Source organism: Numenius arquata, chromosome 1 (assembly GCF_964106895.1).
Source record: "Numenius arquata chromosome 1, bNumArq3.hap1.1, whole genome shotgun sequence".
In the NCBI taxonomy this organism is placed as follows: domain Eukaryota; kingdom Metazoa; phylum Chordata; class Aves; order Charadriiformes; family Scolopacidae; genus Numenius; species Numenius arquata.
Window position 1 is genome coordinate 41,690,871 of NC_133576.1, and position 19,907 is coordinate 41,710,777.

General features: G+C 37.2%; 1 protein-coding gene across 1 annotated transcript in view; it reads left to right on the forward strand.

Annotated features, from left to right (window-relative positions):
* The window catches only part of TTC3 (tetratricopeptide repeat domain 3), a 65,165-nt gene that overhangs the window by 2,483 nt on the left and 42,775 nt on the right, over positions 1-19,907 (forward strand). The window contains exons 3-15 of the mRNA XM_074153664.1: positions 1,078-1,123; positions 2,286-2,418; positions 2,767-2,854; positions 4,066-4,119; positions 6,687-6,810; positions 7,721-7,806; positions 8,624-8,718; positions 10,785-10,847; positions 14,130-14,184; positions 14,882-15,044; positions 15,167-15,215; positions 16,319-16,442; positions 19,117-19,171. Coding sequence (XP_074009765.1) covers positions 1,078-1,123; positions 2,286-2,418; positions 2,767-2,854; positions 4,066-4,119; positions 6,687-6,810; positions 7,721-7,806; positions 8,624-8,718; positions 10,785-10,847; positions 14,130-14,184; positions 14,882-15,044; positions 15,167-15,215; positions 16,319-16,442; positions 19,117-19,171 — 1,135 coding nt within the window. The remainder of the gene's footprint in view (positions 1-1,077; positions 1,124-2,285; positions 2,419-2,766; positions 2,855-4,065; positions 4,120-6,686; positions 6,811-7,720; positions 7,807-8,623; positions 8,719-10,784; positions 10,848-14,129; positions 14,185-14,881; positions 15,045-15,166; positions 15,216-16,318; positions 16,443-19,116; positions 19,172-19,907) is intronic.

Below are 19,907 nucleotides of genomic sequence, written 5' to 3' on the forward strand. Positions count from 1 at the left end.
TTTCCATGTAATGTTTTAATAGTTCAGAAACATTCCTTCGGGTGAAATCATGTGATTGCTTGTCATCGCCTTAGGTCAAGTTAGTAAGTCATCATTGCACAGCATGCTAGTATTTCCAGAAAGTCTGCCACTGAAAGAAGTAAGGGTCTCTTAAAGAAACTCTATGAAAGATGCATTTGGTAGTCAGTTTTTATACTTTTCTCCAGTCGTATTTAGAAATAGCTTAGTATTTCTTTGAAATGATAATGCAGAAATACATGGATATGATACGTAGTATTTATTAAATGGCACATATATAATGTTTGTTAAAATAATAGACTTTCTAAGGATTTGTAAAACAGAACAAAGTCATTTATTCTTCATCTTGAGAACTTTGTATGGAGTACTGTGTTTTAAACCCATCAAAGTATTGGTACTGTATGCTGTCATGAAGTAGTAAATCAACCACTCATTCCACTTATGTTGATATATGTCTATTCATTTAAACATACATGCCTTAATTGTCAAAACTTTATTATTTTTGAAAACCTGTGTTGTCTTCTTAAACATGTTTCCATTGGTGTTTTTGAACATTATATTGCTGCCTAGTACCTGATTTTGAATTATTAATTTTTAGAATACTATTCTAGTGTGATTTTAATATATGATTTAGACTTCTAAAAGTTTTCCCACCCATTCATAACTATTAATCTATGGATTTTTTTTTAATGGATATGCAGGTAAACTTTTTTTTCTTAAGACAGGAACTAAACCATTGTGTTAGATAACTCTAGTAAACATGCTTTTTTCCTGTATTTGTTTTTGCTTGGCTTGTTTGCTTTTTGGCTGTGCTTAATGTGAATTATAAAGATTGGATCCAAAGAGGTTTGTTGTTTCGTAGTGCAAAATATTGCAGACTTTAAGTTTCCTTGTTTTCCTCAGAAAATCACTGGCAGAACTTCAGAAATGTGTGAGAACAGGGAATACCAATAGTAGTTTATTCTTGGGGAGATGGGGTGGGGGGGAAAAGCATGGGGAACTCGCCCACCTCAACGCATATGCAAGATGTGCAGTGTTAAAAAACATGTTTATCTTTAGGGTCATGGAATGTTTATACAACGATCGCAGCATAAGCCTAAAACAGGTATGTAAAATAAACCAATATTCCATGACTTTTAATGCACTTTTTACGCTGTGGTTGGATCTCCTGCTATTTCACCTTTTCCCTTATTTTGTCGGAATAAGTAGGGAATTACTATTTCTGAGCAGAAGTGTTGGTATGTTCTTTTACACTGGAAGAATTCTTATATTTGTCCTAATGTAGTGTGCAGAAGACAGCTATACGCTTGTGAGAAGAGTGTAAATAGTCAATAATTCGTACACACATGCAGTAAATTAATGTTATAAGGATGAAGATTTAAGGCTTGTGTTTATTACCCGTGTTTTAATTGTAGCTATGTTTTAGCTGTGCATGTTTAAAGACACCTTCAAGTTGATCTTTGTAGGTAAAGTTTTGCTGTTATAATATTAAAATATTTTTTTAATAGATGCAGAAAAGCAGGTCACTCAACAGTATGTCAGGTTCTTCAAAACTGTATTCACTATACAAATGGAAACCTGTAATATATAGCAAACTCAGATGAACACAGCTAGCTGTGTAAAATGAATTTTTGCATATATTTAGACTCTCAGGTAATACTGCTTCTACTCTGAGAGTATTTGATGCCACCTCAATAGCCTAATAAAGATCTTTACCTTTTAAAGACAGTCTCTGAGGGAAATTAATTTATTTTTGAAAGAGTTATGTATCACACTCATAATGGCCTCTGGAGAAAAAAGAAGAATATTGCTGATGTTTTTGTACCACACTGCTGTATGCCACACTACTCTGGATTTATTTTAGAAAATAAATGGGTACAGTTAGAAGAGGCTCATATTTTATCTTGAAAATGGAATCCTTTATAGCCTTAGCCCTTGTTAGGCTCCTCATTAGAAGCAGGCTGCATTTATTCATTGATATAATGTATTATATCAGTACAATTCAGAACACAGGCAATTGCTTGAGCAAGGAATGTAAAGCCTGCAGGCAGGTCCCTATTCTTACCTCCATATATATTCCCCCTTCCCCTTCAATTTATAAAAAACCTCAAGTTGCCAGATGTCTTTAGAGTGTTCAAGTTTTCTTGTTTTGGTTAGATGGTACCTAGGAATACAGTATGGAAATAACTGATGGTTTTGAATGTTTATTTGGACTTTGATTACTTGTAATGCCTGAACTGCATAGTCTAATTCCTGTTTTCTTGAAGATGTTGATCCCTGTGAAGTGTGGTGCAGTCAGCCGGTTGATATATTAAGAGAATACTGCAACATTATTAAAATACGCATCTTATGGCCTCTTCTCTTCAAAAGTGAAAGTAATTCTTTGGTAGCTGATTGGAGGTAAGCAATCGTGATCTCAAAGTGATTTCATCAGCCTTTACATTTCTTTTTTGTTACCTGTGAAAGATCATTGTATGCTTTCAGTAGTGGTTAAATGGTCTGCAGTAACGTTTTTACCAGTGGGCTAAGTTGATTAAGGTTAGAAAGCTTAGTTCCTTATGCCTTGTATTTCAAAATACCAAAATCTTTGCAGCTCTTTTTTTTTTTTTTTTTTTTCTCTTCCTCTGAAAGGCTTAATTTGAGTTTGTAACCATGCTCTTGGTTAGATCTAATTACCATAAATATTAGTAATTAGGTCCATGCAACACAGTGTTATTTTTCTAAATAACAACTTGTTCTGTTTTTAAGCAGTTCACAGATATTAGACCGGAATTGGAAGAGACTCTGTGATTTAGAGGTTTTGGAAGACCTTGTTGATTTAATTAAAAAAGTTGTTGTAAGTACTATATTTAAACTTTGAGTAAGTTTTCATGTATTGTAGGTTAATTAATTCTGTACCTTACGCAGCTTGAGATTGTATCTTAAATTAGACATTTCTTTTTTGCTGGACTGAATAAATCATCTGATAGTTGAGTTGCAGCTTTCCAGAAAGAAAGTGCGTCATAGGCTTTATTACAGTTGGGATAACTTACTAAATATTTGCAGAGTCAATTATGCAGTTGACTGGAGCCCTTGTAAATTGCTAAGAAAGAGAATCAAATCAGTGAGAAAAATGGCACTGTTCCCTGATGAACAAGTTAAATACTTTCCCCACCCCATTCAACAAATTATATTTAAAATTTGCTGTTATTGCTGTCTTAAAAGAGAAACTTAACAGTATAGAGGAGAGAAACTTTTTTTTTTTTTAAATTTAGGTATGACACATTTTTAAAAAAATTTGTTTGTTGAAATTCTGTGCTCAACCCCAAGCTACACTTTTCCAGTCCATCTTAATGTTATATAACTTCTTATGATTAGGTATTCATGTATTATATTTATCTTGTGGATTCACACTTCCTTATGCTCTTTTTGCTGCTTCCTCCTTCAGGCTATCCGAGTGCTCTGTTTTCACCTCCTTGTACTTCAGGATGTCCCTGCAGTTTTTCCACTTTGTCTCATGTGATGGGTTCTATGTGCTGTTTTCTCCTCTGGTAGTCTCCCGTTCGATCTTTATACAAGAGCGTCTGTGCATATTCCCATTCCCCTGTTTACCTCTGCGCCCCTCTTCTTACTTCCTCAGCCTGTATCTCCTTCTCCATGTAAACGATTGTATATCCAATAGTAAAGTTTATTTGGAGGAGCAGATCTCAGGAGAGGAATAACTGTTGTTTTGGATTGTTTTCATGGGATGTATCAACTGGTTCTTTGGTATGTAGACAACTGCAGAAGTGGTTAAAGTGGCTGATTTCCTAACCAGATGTCATAGCACTCATGCATTCTCTATTTCCACATCAAGATTTATTTATTTTTTCAACAAAAATGGTAAGGGATTTGCTACTGAATACAAGAACATTTCCTGAAACTTTGAAATTGACCAGAGACACTGTTCAAATGATACCGCATTCAAGCAGAACAGAAAATGTTATTGAGTTGAACCTGAGCAGATAGAAACTAAAGTTATCAGATCTTAATAAGTTGTTTATTGTTTCTTTTCTATCCCTCTTCCAGAATGTTCCACCTTTTATCGGTGGCATACTGAGAATTGGCAGCAGAATAGAAAATGTAAGTTTCTTGAATTGTTTTATATAGGAATGCTTCTTTATGAATGTGTGAATACAAACAAAATATTTGTACAAATATCCAAAATTTTAAAATGCTTGCATAAATAAATTGAGTCTATGTAATATGTTGGACTGGGGTTGCCAGTTGTTGCAACTCTGAGCCACAAAACAAAATCTGTGTGTGATGGGAAATAAGTATTGTTTGTGTAAGAGGACCAAAACGAGTGAGAATTTTGGGAGTAGTTCACATGCTGGAAATAAGTGGTTTCTCTTGGATGTTACTACTGCAGTGTGGTGGATGGGCTTAGGTTGTGCAGCTGGAGCCCAGGTCAGCCCTCCAGTATCAGCTTTGGTACCTGCTGGTGGCTTTCCTTGTTGCTTTCTCACAGATATGCCACTTCTGGTTGAAGGCTTATTCTTTTGAGATGTCTCTGTGATCTCTCTGCCTTCAGTCTTGAAGATTCCTAGATTCTCTCCCACAAGCACATGGTTCTGTCTCTGTGGTGTGTTTTGCTTTGTCCTCTCTGTGCTGGTGTTGGTGTATTATGCTAAAAGTCTAGGTATGGGCAAAAGGCAAACGTTTTATATGTAAAGACAAGAAGTTGCTGTTAGTATAATTGAAATCTTCCACAATTAATTCTTGCAGAAGTGGAAGGAAAACAAGGAAACAAATACAACTAAGCAGAAAAACTCTTTAATGATAATACGGTTAAAATTGTAATATACACCCTTCGTAGTATGTGACCCTTTTCCAGGTGTTACGCTTACTCTTGTACCGCTCCTTGGGATCCTACAGTGAATGGCTTCTCTCTGGTGTTTGCATGTGTGGGGTTGGGGGTGTAGTCATTACTATGTGGAGTGTTTTACTGCAAGGATAGCTGTTGATGTTTTCTTCTTCCTCATTCTAGGAAGGTTCATGAGGTTCATTTACTTAGTTTCATTAGGTTCATTCACTTAGGTTCGTTTTTTAAGTCTGGTAATGCACTTTTATACCCTGCTTTTTATTTTCATTGGTCTGCAGGTTCAAGTTACGTATGATTTTACTATGCATAGTATGGTTTATGGATGTTAGAAACTGCTTTTGCCCAATTTTGTCCAGCTCTACTATTTTTTGTGGTTTTTTGGCCACTTGTTTATAGCTGTTACTTCTCCAGTGTCAGCTTGTGCCCCATCACTTACCATCCCATTCCTGTACTCCTCTAAACTGCATTATATGTCTCCAGTTTTCATGGCCTATGCTCTATCATAGTTGGCTTGCATTTCACTATGCTGCATCATTATGTCAGTCATCGTAGCATTGAATACTTGTTACTACTCTCTGTATGAAGGCTATCATTGTACCCTATAAAAGTAAACCAAATTAGTCATAGCCACTTGGTCAGAAGAAAATTGATGTTTATAGATAAAAACAAGTTAAAGCAGAGCTCTAAGCAGGTCCGGGCGAGCTCAGAGTAAACCCTACAATTTGCAGCCCTGTGGCTGTGCAAACTCTGTAAAAAGCCTGTGGCCTTTTACTAGCATTGGTGATGCTGTATCATGGGGCTCTGGGGCTACAAGTAGGGCTATGCTCAATCACTCATATGACAGGTTGGATATCTTTTATGAGATTCTCAAGTAGTGCCACTGATTCATTCAGAAGGACTGTGAATGGCTGAGTAAAGGTGTGGTTTGGAAACCTGCTGATCCATCTTCATTATCAAATTCAGTGCACAGTAGAACTATACTCATTACGTTTTTCAGCTTGTAAACTTTGGACTCTGGACATTCTTAGTTTCCCTGGTTTTGTCACTTTTTTCCCACTTTTTAGTTTCTGCTGCCTTCTGTAGGTTAACTGCAAAAGCTAAAATAAAACATTGAAGTTAGAAGACAATATCATAGCTGATAGTAGCAATAGGAGAAGCAGAATAGGTACAAGTGTGTGTTGCTGCTGGGTAACCCAGTTCCTGTATTTTTAATGATATTTGTCTTAGTCATGGGGGGTTTTAAAATTATTTTTCAAAACCTGTAGGCCCAGATAATGTGGGAGTATCCCAGGCAATGGGCATTCATCACTTAACCCCTCTCCTTCAAATAGCTCAATTTAAATTTAGTTTGAATAGAAGGGAAGTCATGTTTTACAGAATAAAATCTTAGCCCTGACCTGCATGTCTAACAGCCTGGAGAACGTTGGCTTCTTTTAATCAGGCTTGTCACTTCACACTGAAGCAATTTTGTGTGTAGTAATAAAAAAAAGTTGCTAAATCAAATTCTATAATTTGAGTGGCTCCCCTGTCTCCTGCTGAAAGAATGGCTGTTTTCATTTTGTGAATATGCTGTATTATGCTGTGCTTGAATTATCCAGATATTTATATTTCTGAGCTGTTGTCTATTTTAAAGGCTAACAGATTGGGAACACGCATAGTGTAAGTGCCACAGTAGTATCGTTTGTTATATTTACATGGAATGCTTCCACTATATTGCTAGAGCTGTTGGTTTCTGTGGTGTTTATTGTTTTTGTTTTAAGACTGTTTTGCATGGAATTAATTACTTTTTTTTTTTCTTTATTTTCCTTATCTTCAATTGAAACAGGGTTTCTTTGATATTGGGGATGCACTTGATTGGGTCAGATACACAGGTGATGTCAGTATTCTGCAGAGGCTGGAGAAACTTGGTGATTTTGGTTGGATCTATCTTGAAATTTTCTTTGCTGAATGTAAGTATGAACCCTTTTGAAGAAACAATGGTGATGGAAGTAACCTGTGTTGTAGTTAGGACATAGTTAATGTTTGCATGTATTTCATTAATCTGGAAGGGACTAGAAAAATCGTGGTGGTGTGGGTTTTTTTCCCTTGTTTTTCCCTTACTTGAACCAGCTAGTTCTTCCTTGAGTTTCTGTATGTGGGTCATATTTACAGTCGCATTTACTTCAGAAAGTTTTTTCACTTTAATGTCCGCTGTGGGCTGTATGTGTGCCCTTTGTTCTTTTAACTTAAGGTTAAGTTGAAAAATGCCTGAAATACTATTTGAGACTTTCTGTTAAATGTTTGGCAGAGGATTTTGTCAAAATATTAATTGAGATGTTATTCGTATTTCAAAAATTAGGTTATGCAGCTCATGGAAGTTACCATGAGATAGTCAAACTAGCAGCACTTCTGCTGAAATTACAGAAAGCTCCCAGGCCTGCTGTTTTTCATGTGTGTTAAATAGCTTGTATTCTGGTCTGTCTTTATGCATATATGTATTCTATCTCAGCTGTTGCAGTAAGTATCAGGGTGGTAGAAATCTGATTTCAATGTGAGGAGAATAATCTTTTTATAGTTATCTTTAAAGTACAAATCTTTATGAATCTTTAAAATGCAGATTTCACTTGATTGCTTGAAATTAGGCAAGTGCTTAAATGTTTTACAGTCTGCAGCCAGTTATTTTGGCCTTGCCCAATAATAAATAATTCATTTTCTTTTGAACATTTCTGTTGCTTAATTTGTTTTTGTTATTTAGTTGGTGTGTCAAATTTTACTTCCAGTCAGAAAACAGAGCATGATTCTTAGCAGCAGAAGATAAACCCTACTTCTTGACTTTGGTAACTTCTTCAGTCATTGTATTTTCCTGAATTTTGTCTGCAGGCAAACGTTATATTACTAAAGTTGCTTTGGAAGATTGTAATTTAATTGAAGAGTTTAAAGCTGTGACCTGTGAAAACTGTAGGAAGGTGAGAGAAGATATCGGAAGGCATTTGTGCTTTTCCTTTTTGTTGTTATTTTTTGTGGATTTTTTTATGATCAACATGACCAGATGATCAAAGATAAAGATTTCAAAAGCTTGAGTGAGTAAGTGTCCTGATGTAAGTAGTTACCTTGAGAGATCCTGGCCTAATAAACAGAATATTAGTTGTTTATGTTGCCAGCGTACATTGGAGAGTGTTCCTCCTCCTCATCCCCCAGAAAAACCTCAAGGAAATGTAGTTAATATTGATAGAAGGTTGTTCGTCTTGATCCTTCTAACACAGAAATGATGCTCTCAAATTCTTTGCCACATGTTCCTTTAGTGTAGATGCTTGTGTTTTTTTCTGTGGGAGTCTGGTTAATTCCTGTGTCTTCCTTTCTCCAATTCCATACTTCAGGAGCTATACTGAAAGGCACTGAGTAGGGAACTGGTTGAGCTGAGCTGTGCTGTACTCAGCCTACTTTGCTATTTGACACATGCTTGGTTTTGATGATGACTCTATTATGGGACTCAGGAAATCTTCTGAGTTAGTCCTGCTTTTTAATTATTGTTTGTTGTATTCTGCATAACATTTTCATTTGTATGCTTTTAAGCTTATTAATTGCAATGAACTAAAAGTTTTTAATTACAACTAATAGTGCTTACATCCAGAGGCCCCTTCCAACCCCATATCATTCTGTGATTCTGTAACCTGTTTTCACAAGCATAAAAACTGATTTGCCTCTTGTCGAATGTTTTATTTACTTTTCATTGCAACTGAGTGTAATTACAGCATTTGTCAAATTTTTTTCTTTATTTCACAGAACAGTGAATCTATGAAACAGAAAGGAAATGAGGAATTTTCCCAAGGAAACTTTGATCATGCTATAATGTCATACACTAAAGCCATAGAGTTTTGGTAAGAACTAAGCTGGTTAACTAGATTGTGTTATATCATATGTATTCAGCTTATTCAGATTTACCCCGATTTTGTATAGTTTTGCATGAGCCATTCTACTTAGAGGCCAAATCATACCTAAAAAAAAAAAAAAGCTACATAGCACATTTTTTGTTCTATTTTATTTCTTGTTAATAGCGGTTGTTTCTACTTCTACTGTCCCAAAAGTCCAGTTAGGGTTTAAATGGCTAACAGTAACGTAGTAAACCTGAAAGGAAATAAGTTATTTAGTGTCAACAGCCATTTTTGGTATCATCCCTCCTAAATGTTCTTCCACTATGACCAACTGTTACAAATATTTATCATCTCAGCTATGATGCAGAACTAGTGAACAAGATCAAACATTTGTTTTTAAGTATCTGCTCATGGCAACTCTGTATGTAACAGGCTTAATTTCCTTTGGGAAGAAATTAAACAAGACTTACAAGAAGTCATTTACTGAAAGGCTTTGGAGACTTTCCTGGGCTCTCTAAAGGGGCAGGGAGACAGAGATTAAATGAGAATTTATGTCCTATGCATATAGAGCGTTTACTTCCTTCCTGTAGTCCTCATGTAATGTGAACTAGCTACAGAATACTGGCTTGATATAATTACTACTTGTGTTGTAGTCATGCAAATGCTGCTTTTACAAGTTCTGATGTCTATGAAATACGGTGAAATTCATATAGTCCCACCTTTCATAAAAAATCCATTGTGCAAACTGTTCTATTTTTTCATTTTGAAGTCTAGCTTTATAATTGTCCAGTTGAAAGGATTAGCATTTTGCTAATGTCTTGCTTCAGATCTTATCTCACATAGTAGGATACATTTCAATCCCAAATTCAAGTTGATTATAGGCTCCTTGAAAAATTGGGTAGGCTGACTTTGTTCAAGGGGGTGTATCTGAGATGATGGAGCAGGCTGGAGAAGGCTTTTGCTCAGTGATAGAGCAAAAGAAATCCCATGGCTTGGAAAGGGCAAAGGAAGTCTCATGGTTTCCAGGGGCTGTAGAGCTGAGCTGTTGTTATAGCTGTTTGTCAGAAATAGTTCTTTGAATTTAAGACCCTGCTGGAAGATGAAGGATAGCTTGGTGATGTCTAGCAGCTAGGGAATCCTTTACTGGCTCTGTGTGTTTCTCATTCTCCCAGTATGAGCTGACTTTCTAGCTGCACCCTCCCTTGGCTTCCTTTCAAATGGTTGCTGGATTATATATACTGATTCCTCCCTGTCATTCTGTCCCATCCCTGGAAGTGTTCAAGGCCAGGCTGGATGGGGCTTTGAGCAACCTGGTCTAGTGGGACTAGTCCCCGCCCATGGCGGGGGGCTTGGAACTAGTGGATCTTTGAGGTCCCTTCCAAGCCAAACCATTCTGTGATTCTCCATTAGGTACGTTACTGGCAATGCTTTAGGTCTTTAGAACCGCTGCTTAGTCTGCCTGGTCAGGCAGAGGGGTATGAAAAAGTTGTAGACCCAGTGATCCAGAAATGTTCGTGAGATGTTTGATTTAATTAGGCCTTCAAAATTAGGAATTCCAGAACAAAATGAAATGGGATGTATGTGACAGTCAAGCTAGCTTTTCCATGCTTCATGCCTTTTTTGCCTTTTTTTGTTTGTTTTGGGATTTTGTGTCTCTCTTTTTTTTTTTTCTTTTTTTTTTTTTTTAAACAGCGCTGGGACTGTCGGGAGCATACTACCCATAATTTTGCACGATATGAGGTGTGCTTTGACTTGGGGAAGGAGTTTAAAAAAGAAAGCAAAACAAAACCAGAAGTTTAAAGTTGGCTGAGTGGGGTTTGAATTGGTTGGAAGGTGCATTAGTGGGCTCAAATCTTAGAAATTACTACATAATTAAAACTAATATTCACTACTATTCTCAGTGACTTAGCTTTTAAATCAATGCTACAATTCAAAGAAGCTTGTATTCATATATAATCTGATTGTTGACGCTAGAGTGCTTACAGACAATTATTGTGAAAACTTACTTTCCCCCCCCCTTGAGATTTTAAAAAGTAATGTATGTTACTAATTTTTCATAATTTTTTTTGAAGTCCAGCAAATCATCTTCTGTATGGAAACCGAGCTCTTTGTTTAATTCTCACAAGGCAGTACAAGTAAGTAACCCCTTATCACCTGAAATAATGTTGTGATCTGCAGTTAAAAATTGGCAATATACTTAGGAAAACAGTACTTTTAACACTTAAGTGTATAGTAATTGTGATGTTACTACCTCGTAAAACTGGTATCACGAAAAATGAATAATATTAGCTTTATCTGTTGGCAGTGTGTAATACCAATTAGAATTTGTGTGCGTGGCGGGGTTACACAACAGAAAAAAAAATCTCAGAACCAGTGACTATTATGATTTTTATTAAACCTCTTGAAGAAGCGATCAGTGTGGTTATGGGGGCTGTTTTCCTTAAGGCAGTTATTAAGCTAAAAATCTTGTTTATGAGCAATGTGGATGTATACCTTTTAGGTAAAGCCAACCCAAGAATTTATTGTTAAATGTAGTTCAAGTCTTAAGGGTCTAATTGTTATTAGTCCACTGCACGTCTGCATGAAGTTGGCAGTTCCATTGCTGTAGCAGTGGGGTGAGAGCTGTCAGCGTGCAGAGTCCTGCTATGAGAGGAAAGCGGTGTTCATACTGATGGTTTCTTCTTCCTCACTCTGGGATCCACTGGGGGTCACTTTTGTGTTTGCTAACATGATATTACATCTTTGCTCTGTCTTGTTCATCTGCGGCTCCATGTTACATCTGAGTTTACTATACATGGTACTTTTTATGGTTATTGCTTTTGCTTTGTTACTCTATTTATAAAGATTTGGCATGTCTTTAACTGACTGTTGGTGAATTGTTTATAGCCATGGGGTATTATAGCACTGCCAAGCCTGTGCCCCATATCTTGTCAGCTTGTGCCTGTGCTCCTTTGTAGCATCCTGTGTCCTATGTCTCCACTTCTAGAGGCCTCTGCTGTCATATCAGGGTTGTATTTCTTTACAGGACATCATAATTTTGGAGTCACAAATACCTCATTCTGTATAAATAGTAGTAACAAGCAATTATTCCATCTAAATCTATGGTTGTACCACACGAAGATAAACAAAAATAGAACAAATTAGCCACTGACACCTGGTCAATTAGAGAAATTGCTGTCACAGTTAAACCAAGTAAAAGAAAACTGCAGGAAGGTGAAGCTGCTGTTCAGGCTGAGGAAGGCCAAGAAGCCTCAGTCCCGAGGTTTTGCACACTCAGTACAGAGCTTATGGCCTGCTATTGCTGGTGGCAATACTGTATATTACAGGACTATGCAGTTATATAGTGTTCTCCAGATCATCTGCTGGAGCATTCGTGGCTTTATCCAAGGCACGTGTCTTCCTCCCGTTTTCAGAGCCTGGTGAGAGGCAGTGGTCATGTTCCCTCCCAGGCTTTGATGCGGGACAGGACCCTTCAGGGCAGCTCGGCCTCCTATCCTCAAGTTTTTATGGTGCTCAGGGACACCTTCCCTAGCGCTGCACCCGGCTGTCGACAGGTGGCACTGGAGGAAGGGCTGGTGGATGAAAACCAAGCCTAACGGCACACAGTAGAGAACAAGACAAGTGCTTCATTATTTTTTTTTTTTTCTAATCTTCTCAACTGCTTTTATATCTTAGTATCGCGAGGTTCTGTACCCCACAGTCTATCTTTTACTCAAGCATTTTTTCCTTGTGTCTGCTTCCTTTGCAATATGAATATGGTGCAATTTCTCCTGTTCTAATCACTAGTTCTGTTGTGTTGTTTTGGTTTTTAATTACTGATTTCTGTAAATGTATTGCCACACCTCTAAATTCTGCCATTACTACCTGGGGGTTTCCCTTATTTGTGGGGTGGGCGATTTTTTTTTTGTTCTAACTTTTTCATTTCACTGAATTAATTCTTTCTGACATCTCTGAAGAATTTTTGTAAAACATGCTCCTTGCCATGAAATTATTGTCTCTTTCAGGCTTTTCTTTAGTGTCCAGCTTTCCATAGAATCATAGAATAGTTTGGGTTGGAAGGGACCTTTAAAGGTCATCTAGTCCAACCCCCCCTGCAGTGAGCAGGGACATCTTCAACTAGATCAGGTTGCTCAGAGCCCCTTCCAACCTGACCTTAAGTGTTTCCAGGGATGGGGCATCTACCATCTCTCTGGGCAGCCTGTGCCGGTGTTTCGCCACCCTCACAGTAAAGAATTTCTTCCTTGTATCTAGTTTAATCTACCCTCTTTTAGTTTAAAACCATTACCCCTTGTCCTACTGCAACAGGCCCAGCTAAAAAGTTTGTCCCCATCTTTCTTATAAGCTCTCTTTAAGTACTGAAAGGCCTCAATAAGGTTTTCATTACCACAGAGCATCTCATGCTCTTCCTTCAGATCCCTCTGTACAAGCTTTCCTGCTATAACACTTAGAAAAAAAACTGTGGTAGTGACTAGGCAATTTATGACCACTTTCATGTGAAACAAGTTGGGTTTTTTTTTTCCATATTCCTTCCCTTTGTGGAGGTAAAATAGTTAACGCCTCATGGGCCTTTGCAGGCCTCTCAACTTAGGTCTTGCTGCAGACATTTTCTAAAGGCCTCACTGAGTCAGCATGACCCAGCTATCAAAGGAGTCATTTGTAAGCTTCCTCATCTGAAGTGATCCATATGTGACCACTCTTTGTTGTAATTTACTACGTTCTGACACATAGCTGTAGTTCAGTGAAGAATGAGTGGTATATCCCAGAGGTACGTACCTGAACTCTGTAGCTGCCCGCTTTGGGCAGCATTGGTATCAGCAGAGGCCATCACTGCTGCTCTCTGTTCTCGCCTGTAGCCATAGGGATAGTCTGCTCCTCTTCTGACCTGACCAAAATTGTGATTACGGTTATTCTGTGACATCTTGTATATTAAAAAAAATAGTAAGTCAGGCATGTTCTTCAGGCTTCAGTTGTTGGGAGTTGTAGCGGCTACTGTCCTTCAGTGCTCAACAGTTAACTTGCATCCTCAAATCTCTAGCTATGATTGTGTAACTAATCTCTAGTATGATTTCTGTCAAAATATTTAGATTTGGTATTCAGGCTTTTTTATTAAGGCTTTGCTTTTGAAAGGAACATTTTATTAGAAGCCAGTTAAGGCATAGGTGCATAAACAGAAATGCTGGAAAACCTAGTAGGTAGGGGGAGGGAATAAATATCTGATAGGTGAAATAGTTGAGACAATAACATTTTAACTCAGGTAGGCTTCAGCTAACAAGTGTTATCTGACCATAGCTTTACACGGGTGAATTAACTGTTCTTTTATTCACTTCATATTTTTATAGTGCCTTGTACATCTGGTCTGTAGAATTTTCTGAAGTATAAATAATAAATATCTCTTCTTTTTCCCACCTTTCTCTAAGGAGGGCCCTTGCTGATGGAAAAAGAGCCACTATTTTGAAGCCTAATTGGCCAAAGGTTAGTTTCATATACATTTCAAAATTGTCTTTTGTTGGTACTGTAAATCAACATAAGAACCCAGAGTCTTAATTACAGATTTGACTCAGGTGGATGTCACAGGTTCTCATCTGTGTTTAGCACTACTGATGGTAGAATGAACACAGTAGCTTGCGGACTAAGAATTCTACTTCAGTCAGCCTAGTACATAGTTTTCTTATATTAAAAATGTTGTTTTGACATGCTTGTAAGTGTTGTTACATGGTGTTCTGCACGTGCAAAGACAGAAGACGACACTTACTGCATTGTTGTGCATACCTGTGTTATCACAATGCTTTAAAAAAAAAGTACGTAGTCCTTACAATAAATCCTGATTAATGACCAACATGTATTTCCCAATATTCTTGGCCTAAAGATGAGTAAATAAGGGATAGTTACATAATTGGAAAGTAGTAGTTGAGATTAGGGGGAAAAAGCAAATTTGTTCTTTTCCAAAACCAGAGGCTAGATGCTCTTCCCAGTGAATTATCTTTCTGGGTCAGTGTGCTGAGTAGTTGAAAATTTTGATTATTCAACATTTGACCTGAAAAGGATGGAGTAAATAACTTTTGAGTATGTAAAATTTTACTTTGTATTGTCTACTGCAACTGGTTTGGATATAAATTGTTTTCTTATTTGTGTGAATAAATGCTTGGAATTCAAACTTATGTCCATGTAGGGTCACTACCACTTCTGTAAGGCACTGTCATTACTGGGGGAACATGAATTGGCTTTGGAAGCTAATGAGAGAGCTCAGGAACTATGCAAGAATATTCTTGATGGGCTTAAGGATCTTATTCAACAAAATGACAAGTTAAAGAAGACATTAGAAGAAATCAATGGTAACCTTTTCTGATTTCAAGATTACCTTGAACATAGCAGAATTCCTGTATTGGTAACTTCCCTTTGAAACTAGCTAATTGTTTCCCCCTCCCCCCCGCCCCTTCTATATAATTTCCTGTAGGTATTAAACAACATAAACAGAAACCAAAGAAGTCGCTTCTTGAGAAAAAGTAAGCAACTGTCAAGTGAGCTTTTTTTCTTTTTAATTAGCAGTATTTAGTATAAGATTTAAGTAATACATAGCATAGATACTGCTTACATTTTGTTATCTATCAGTAAATAAAAATGGAAGGAATAAACTGATCAGAACAGCAACCACAGTGCAGCATAGGAGCAAAGAGGACTTTTAGGAGCTAAATAAGCTATCTTGAGGTATGTTCCACTTCCAAGCAGTTTCCTTTAGCATTGTTTTTACCCATGTTGGAAATAACAGGAAACAGTTACGTCTTCATGTTTTTTGTCCTGCCAAGATGAAGTTCTTCGCTGTTGAGGAAATTTGGCACCTGAAAATGTCAGTGCAATCACACCCAATTTTTTATGTTACTTTGCTATATAAAGTTCACTAAGAGATTAAGCCGATTTGAGGAACTGAATGCTAGCAAATGCATTTTGGCAATAGTAGAAATGCAGTAGAAATAGTAGAATTTGTAGGAACTTGGTTTTGCTACATCTATTTTTTTGCCTTGCCCAGAGAGAGTAAGAGAGATTCCAAATTCACAGATTCAGCTAAACTATAATATATGCCGTAACTTTTGTATTAAACATTTTTCTGAAAGGTCTTTTTGATTTTTATTGGTGTACTTGTAGTGATGTGCTGTCATCCAAAAACAGTACAGTAAGTAAACTATTAAACAGCTTTTTGTAAACCTGAAAATTCTGGAGGAACTTAAATTTGTTTCCCTTCTGTAGTGCACAAATAAAATGTGGCCTTGGGCAAAATTGATTTTTTTAAATTAGATTCTTTTTATTTAGTTACTTTTTTTTAAAAAAAAAAGTGCAGTAATTCAGTTCCTGTCCCTTTTATAGAAAACAGTGCTTTTTTTGGTTGTTATGTATTTATATATTTGCATACCTTTGGACTGTGCAATTTGAAGGTATAAAAAATGGGTGTTTAATCAAACCCTTTAAATACGCTTACACAATTACACTTCTTTGAGGGGTAGACTTCTTGTATTTGTCTTTGTTTTTTTCATGATACACGTATGGTGCGTGTCTTGAATATTGGGAAAAGACAACACTGGAAAAACTAGGGTTCTCTCTTTTTACATATTAGAGACTGCAGTTCCTCAGAATCACATTTAACAATCTCTCAAGAACAAAAAGAAATAGAAAAAGACAGAAAGAGAACACATTCTGATCCTAAAGATCATCATTGTCCTCAAAAACACGATACCAGGGTAAGTTATACTACAGTGGGCATTACAACATTAACAGTGTGTTGATTTTCATCGTCCTGGAATGTGTTATTGAATGGTGTGGCTGAAATTTTACAGCCACTGTTTTAATTGTACTTTCTCAGCCAAGTGCACTTTCCCTGTAATATTTAACTAGCAAATCTATGCTCAGAACTTTGAATTTGAAAGGAGATGGGAGGTGGTTGCTTGAATGAGAGTTTCGAGGAGGAGAAGGGTCTCTTCAGGGTTATTGAAAGTGAGACTGAAGTCATGTCTGATTTAATCGACTGTCCAGTCCTCCTGTCAGAGTGCATTCAGATGTGGGCTCACTTCGGCTTTAGGAGAGGATTCAGTTAACATGTAATGGAATTCAGTGGAAGATGCTTTAGCCAAAGTTAATTCATATACAGGGCTTTTGCTATACTGGAGCATCATTTTGCACTGATATTGTGACATTAAGGTATTTGCATGGTTATAGACTGTTATTTTCATGCTGTGTAAACAGATTTCTGTGGGGAAAATGTTGGTTAAATAGTATGGTTAGTATGCTTAACTGGATTGTATTCAAAACTAGAATTTGTGTTTCTCAAATAGCTGTTTCGCTTTGTGTTTAAAACAAGTGTAGTATAATGCTAAAATGCAGGACGGACTTGTGTTATTTTAGTAGCCTTTGTAATTCTTTATATTCATTCTTTCAATCTAAAAGACTGTTTACAAGTGCAAATATTCTACTAGATTAAGCTCACCATGTCAGCCTGTCCCTGTATGGGCTTTCAAAGAACGGGTTGGAACTAGAGAAGTTCATGGCCTAATCACAGCATTGGCCTTTACTTCCTTTGAAGCTTGAACCAGGCTACCACTTGTTTGGTCAAGGAGCAGAGTGCATCCTTCGCAGAAGCTTGATAGAGTACACTTTGTTCTGTTCATGGTTGAACATTTTTGTTCCTGAAAAAGAATTTAACTAAGGATACATGTTAGTGAAGGGTGACCAAAGAAATCCACCAACAAAAGGCTGTAATTTTGCCTTTTAAAGGGTTATTTAACTGTTGCAAGTACAATGGCGTATTATGTTGTCATGGTTTAAACCTGGTAGGCAGCTCAGCCCCACGCAGCTGCTTATTCACTCCCCTCAGCAGGAGAGGAGAGAAGATCCTAAGTGTAAAAGGGAGAAAACTCATGGGTTGAGATAAAGACAATTTAACAGGCAAAGCAAAAGCTGCACACACAAGCAAAGCAAAATAAGGAATTCATTCACTACTTCCGGGCAGATGTTCAGCCGTTTCCAGGAAAGCATAGCTTCATCATGCATAATGGTTGCTTGGAAGATGGATGCCGTAACTCGGAACTTCCCCTCCTTTCTCCCCCCAGGTTTTATTGCTGTGCACGACATCACGTGGTATGGGATATCCCTTTTGTCAGTTGGGGTCAGCTGTCCTGGCTGTGTCCCCTCCCGACTTCTCAGGCACCCCCAGCCTCCTTGCTGGCGGGGCTGTGTGCGAGGCCTTGATGCTGTGCAAGCACTGCTCAGCAATAACACCCCTATGTTATCGACACTGTTTTAATTACAAATGCAAAACACAGCACCATACGAGCTGCTATGAGGACAGCTAACTTTATTCCAGGCAAAACCAGTACATATTTTTCTATTCCTTAAAAAACAAACGTGCTCCCCCAAAAAAGTGGACAGTTGGAGGGATTTTGTTGGTGCTTAACTTACTTTAGATGGGTTTCGCTAGTGGATGTCAGCAGCATATCCCAGCTGTTGCTTAGTGCCTGTCTCATGTCCAGTATCACGGGGAGCCTGTAAACCGTTCCTATGCATAACTTTGCCTGAGTAGGCTGTTTTGCTAGATGCATGCAGACTGTGACAGTCCTGCTGTAACAGCATGGAATTAAAATTTTTAATAATCAACATGGAATCCAGTTTGCTTACAGACAGTTCTTCTCTTTCACACTAATTATTAATTTAAAAGAAATATTTGTACCTCTTCCTCATTGTCTTTACAATCATGATTGTAAGCTAATTAATAGATTGTTAGTTATAATTTAGCCTATAAAGTGTGTTATAAATAAGCTGTATAATATAAAAAACAAGATGAGAAAGAATGTGAATCTACTAGCAAGGTCAAAACAATTTAGCGTGCACATGTGAAAAAACCCTTTCAGGTTTCACAGGAGGGCGGGGCAGCAAAAAAGATGATTCGTTAGTGGGGAAAATGAAACCAACGTACAAGGGCAAAGGGAAGGAAATTAAAGTTTGAAAAAGAAAAGCCATCTGTAGAACACACAAGAAGCGCTTTAAGATTTGTGACTGTCTTATGAAAACTTTCATGGGCTTTTATGGTATGAAAATCTTCATAATGTAGGTCCCTGTAAATTTATCTTCCTTTAGGATGAATATTACTGCAAAAAAAGGCTAGTATTTGTCAGACTAGTAGGTAATATAAATTGCTATGAATTTGGGGGGGGGGGGGGGAGTATAAAATTACAACTACATTTTCATTAGTGAAATGATTTTTCTTTATCTCTTGATTGGGGACATAATATACTGCATTATCATGGTGATTTCTGTGTTTAAATTTTAGTGTTTCAGTTTTTTTCTTTGTTTAAATTTAGAGGGTAATATCTGTTCCTTTTTTGTGTCTATGTAAAACCAAACTAATGTATTTGTCATTAGGTGACTGACATCCAAAGAGCAGAAAGCAAAGGTTGGTCTCTGGAGTTGCCACCAAGTGAGTTTGTTTTTGCTATTTATCAAGTCTAAGTCGGTTCTTCCCTTGCTGTTGCCATTACTAATAAGCAAAAGTGTATCTAGTGTTATTTTCACAGCAGTAAGCTCTCATGTTTCACTACTTTTCCTATTAGTGTGCAATTACTTAGATACTTCTCTTCTGTATTTCTGTCTTAGTTCCTTCATGCTTTTGTAGTTTCAGTCTACTTTGCACAGATGGATTCAGAATTGAAACTGGAACTGAAAAGTAGAATGCTGACTCACAGGCTAGAAATGCTTTCCCTCCTTCTGAGACAGGTATAGGATCTAAAATGTTCTGAACTCAAGAGAAGCGTGTGAGTAGTTTCAATATTCATTATTCCTTTGTGATTACTAAAAGCTCCGTACAAGTCCCTAAGAAAATGATCCTGCACTTCGAGAGGAAGAAGGCCACAAAATATTTGTCAGAGTGGATCTTTAGCTACAAACTTTAAGAGATATAAGTAGGTGTGATTTATTGTTTATGGTTTTTTTTTAATGAACTAAAAAACAAAAAAACCCCTACCCTTTTATAGAGAGAACTCCCACCGCCCAAAACTCCCATGGTGCCAGAATTACTTTTCTGTGGTGAAAGTGAAGTGCAAGCAGTTCGAATCTTCAAAGTGAAGTTTTTTCCTGAATCTTGCTTGGGTTTTTTTTTTTAATCACTTGCTAAACCTGCTGTAACCAAGAAAGCATAAGATATTTCCCTGACACTC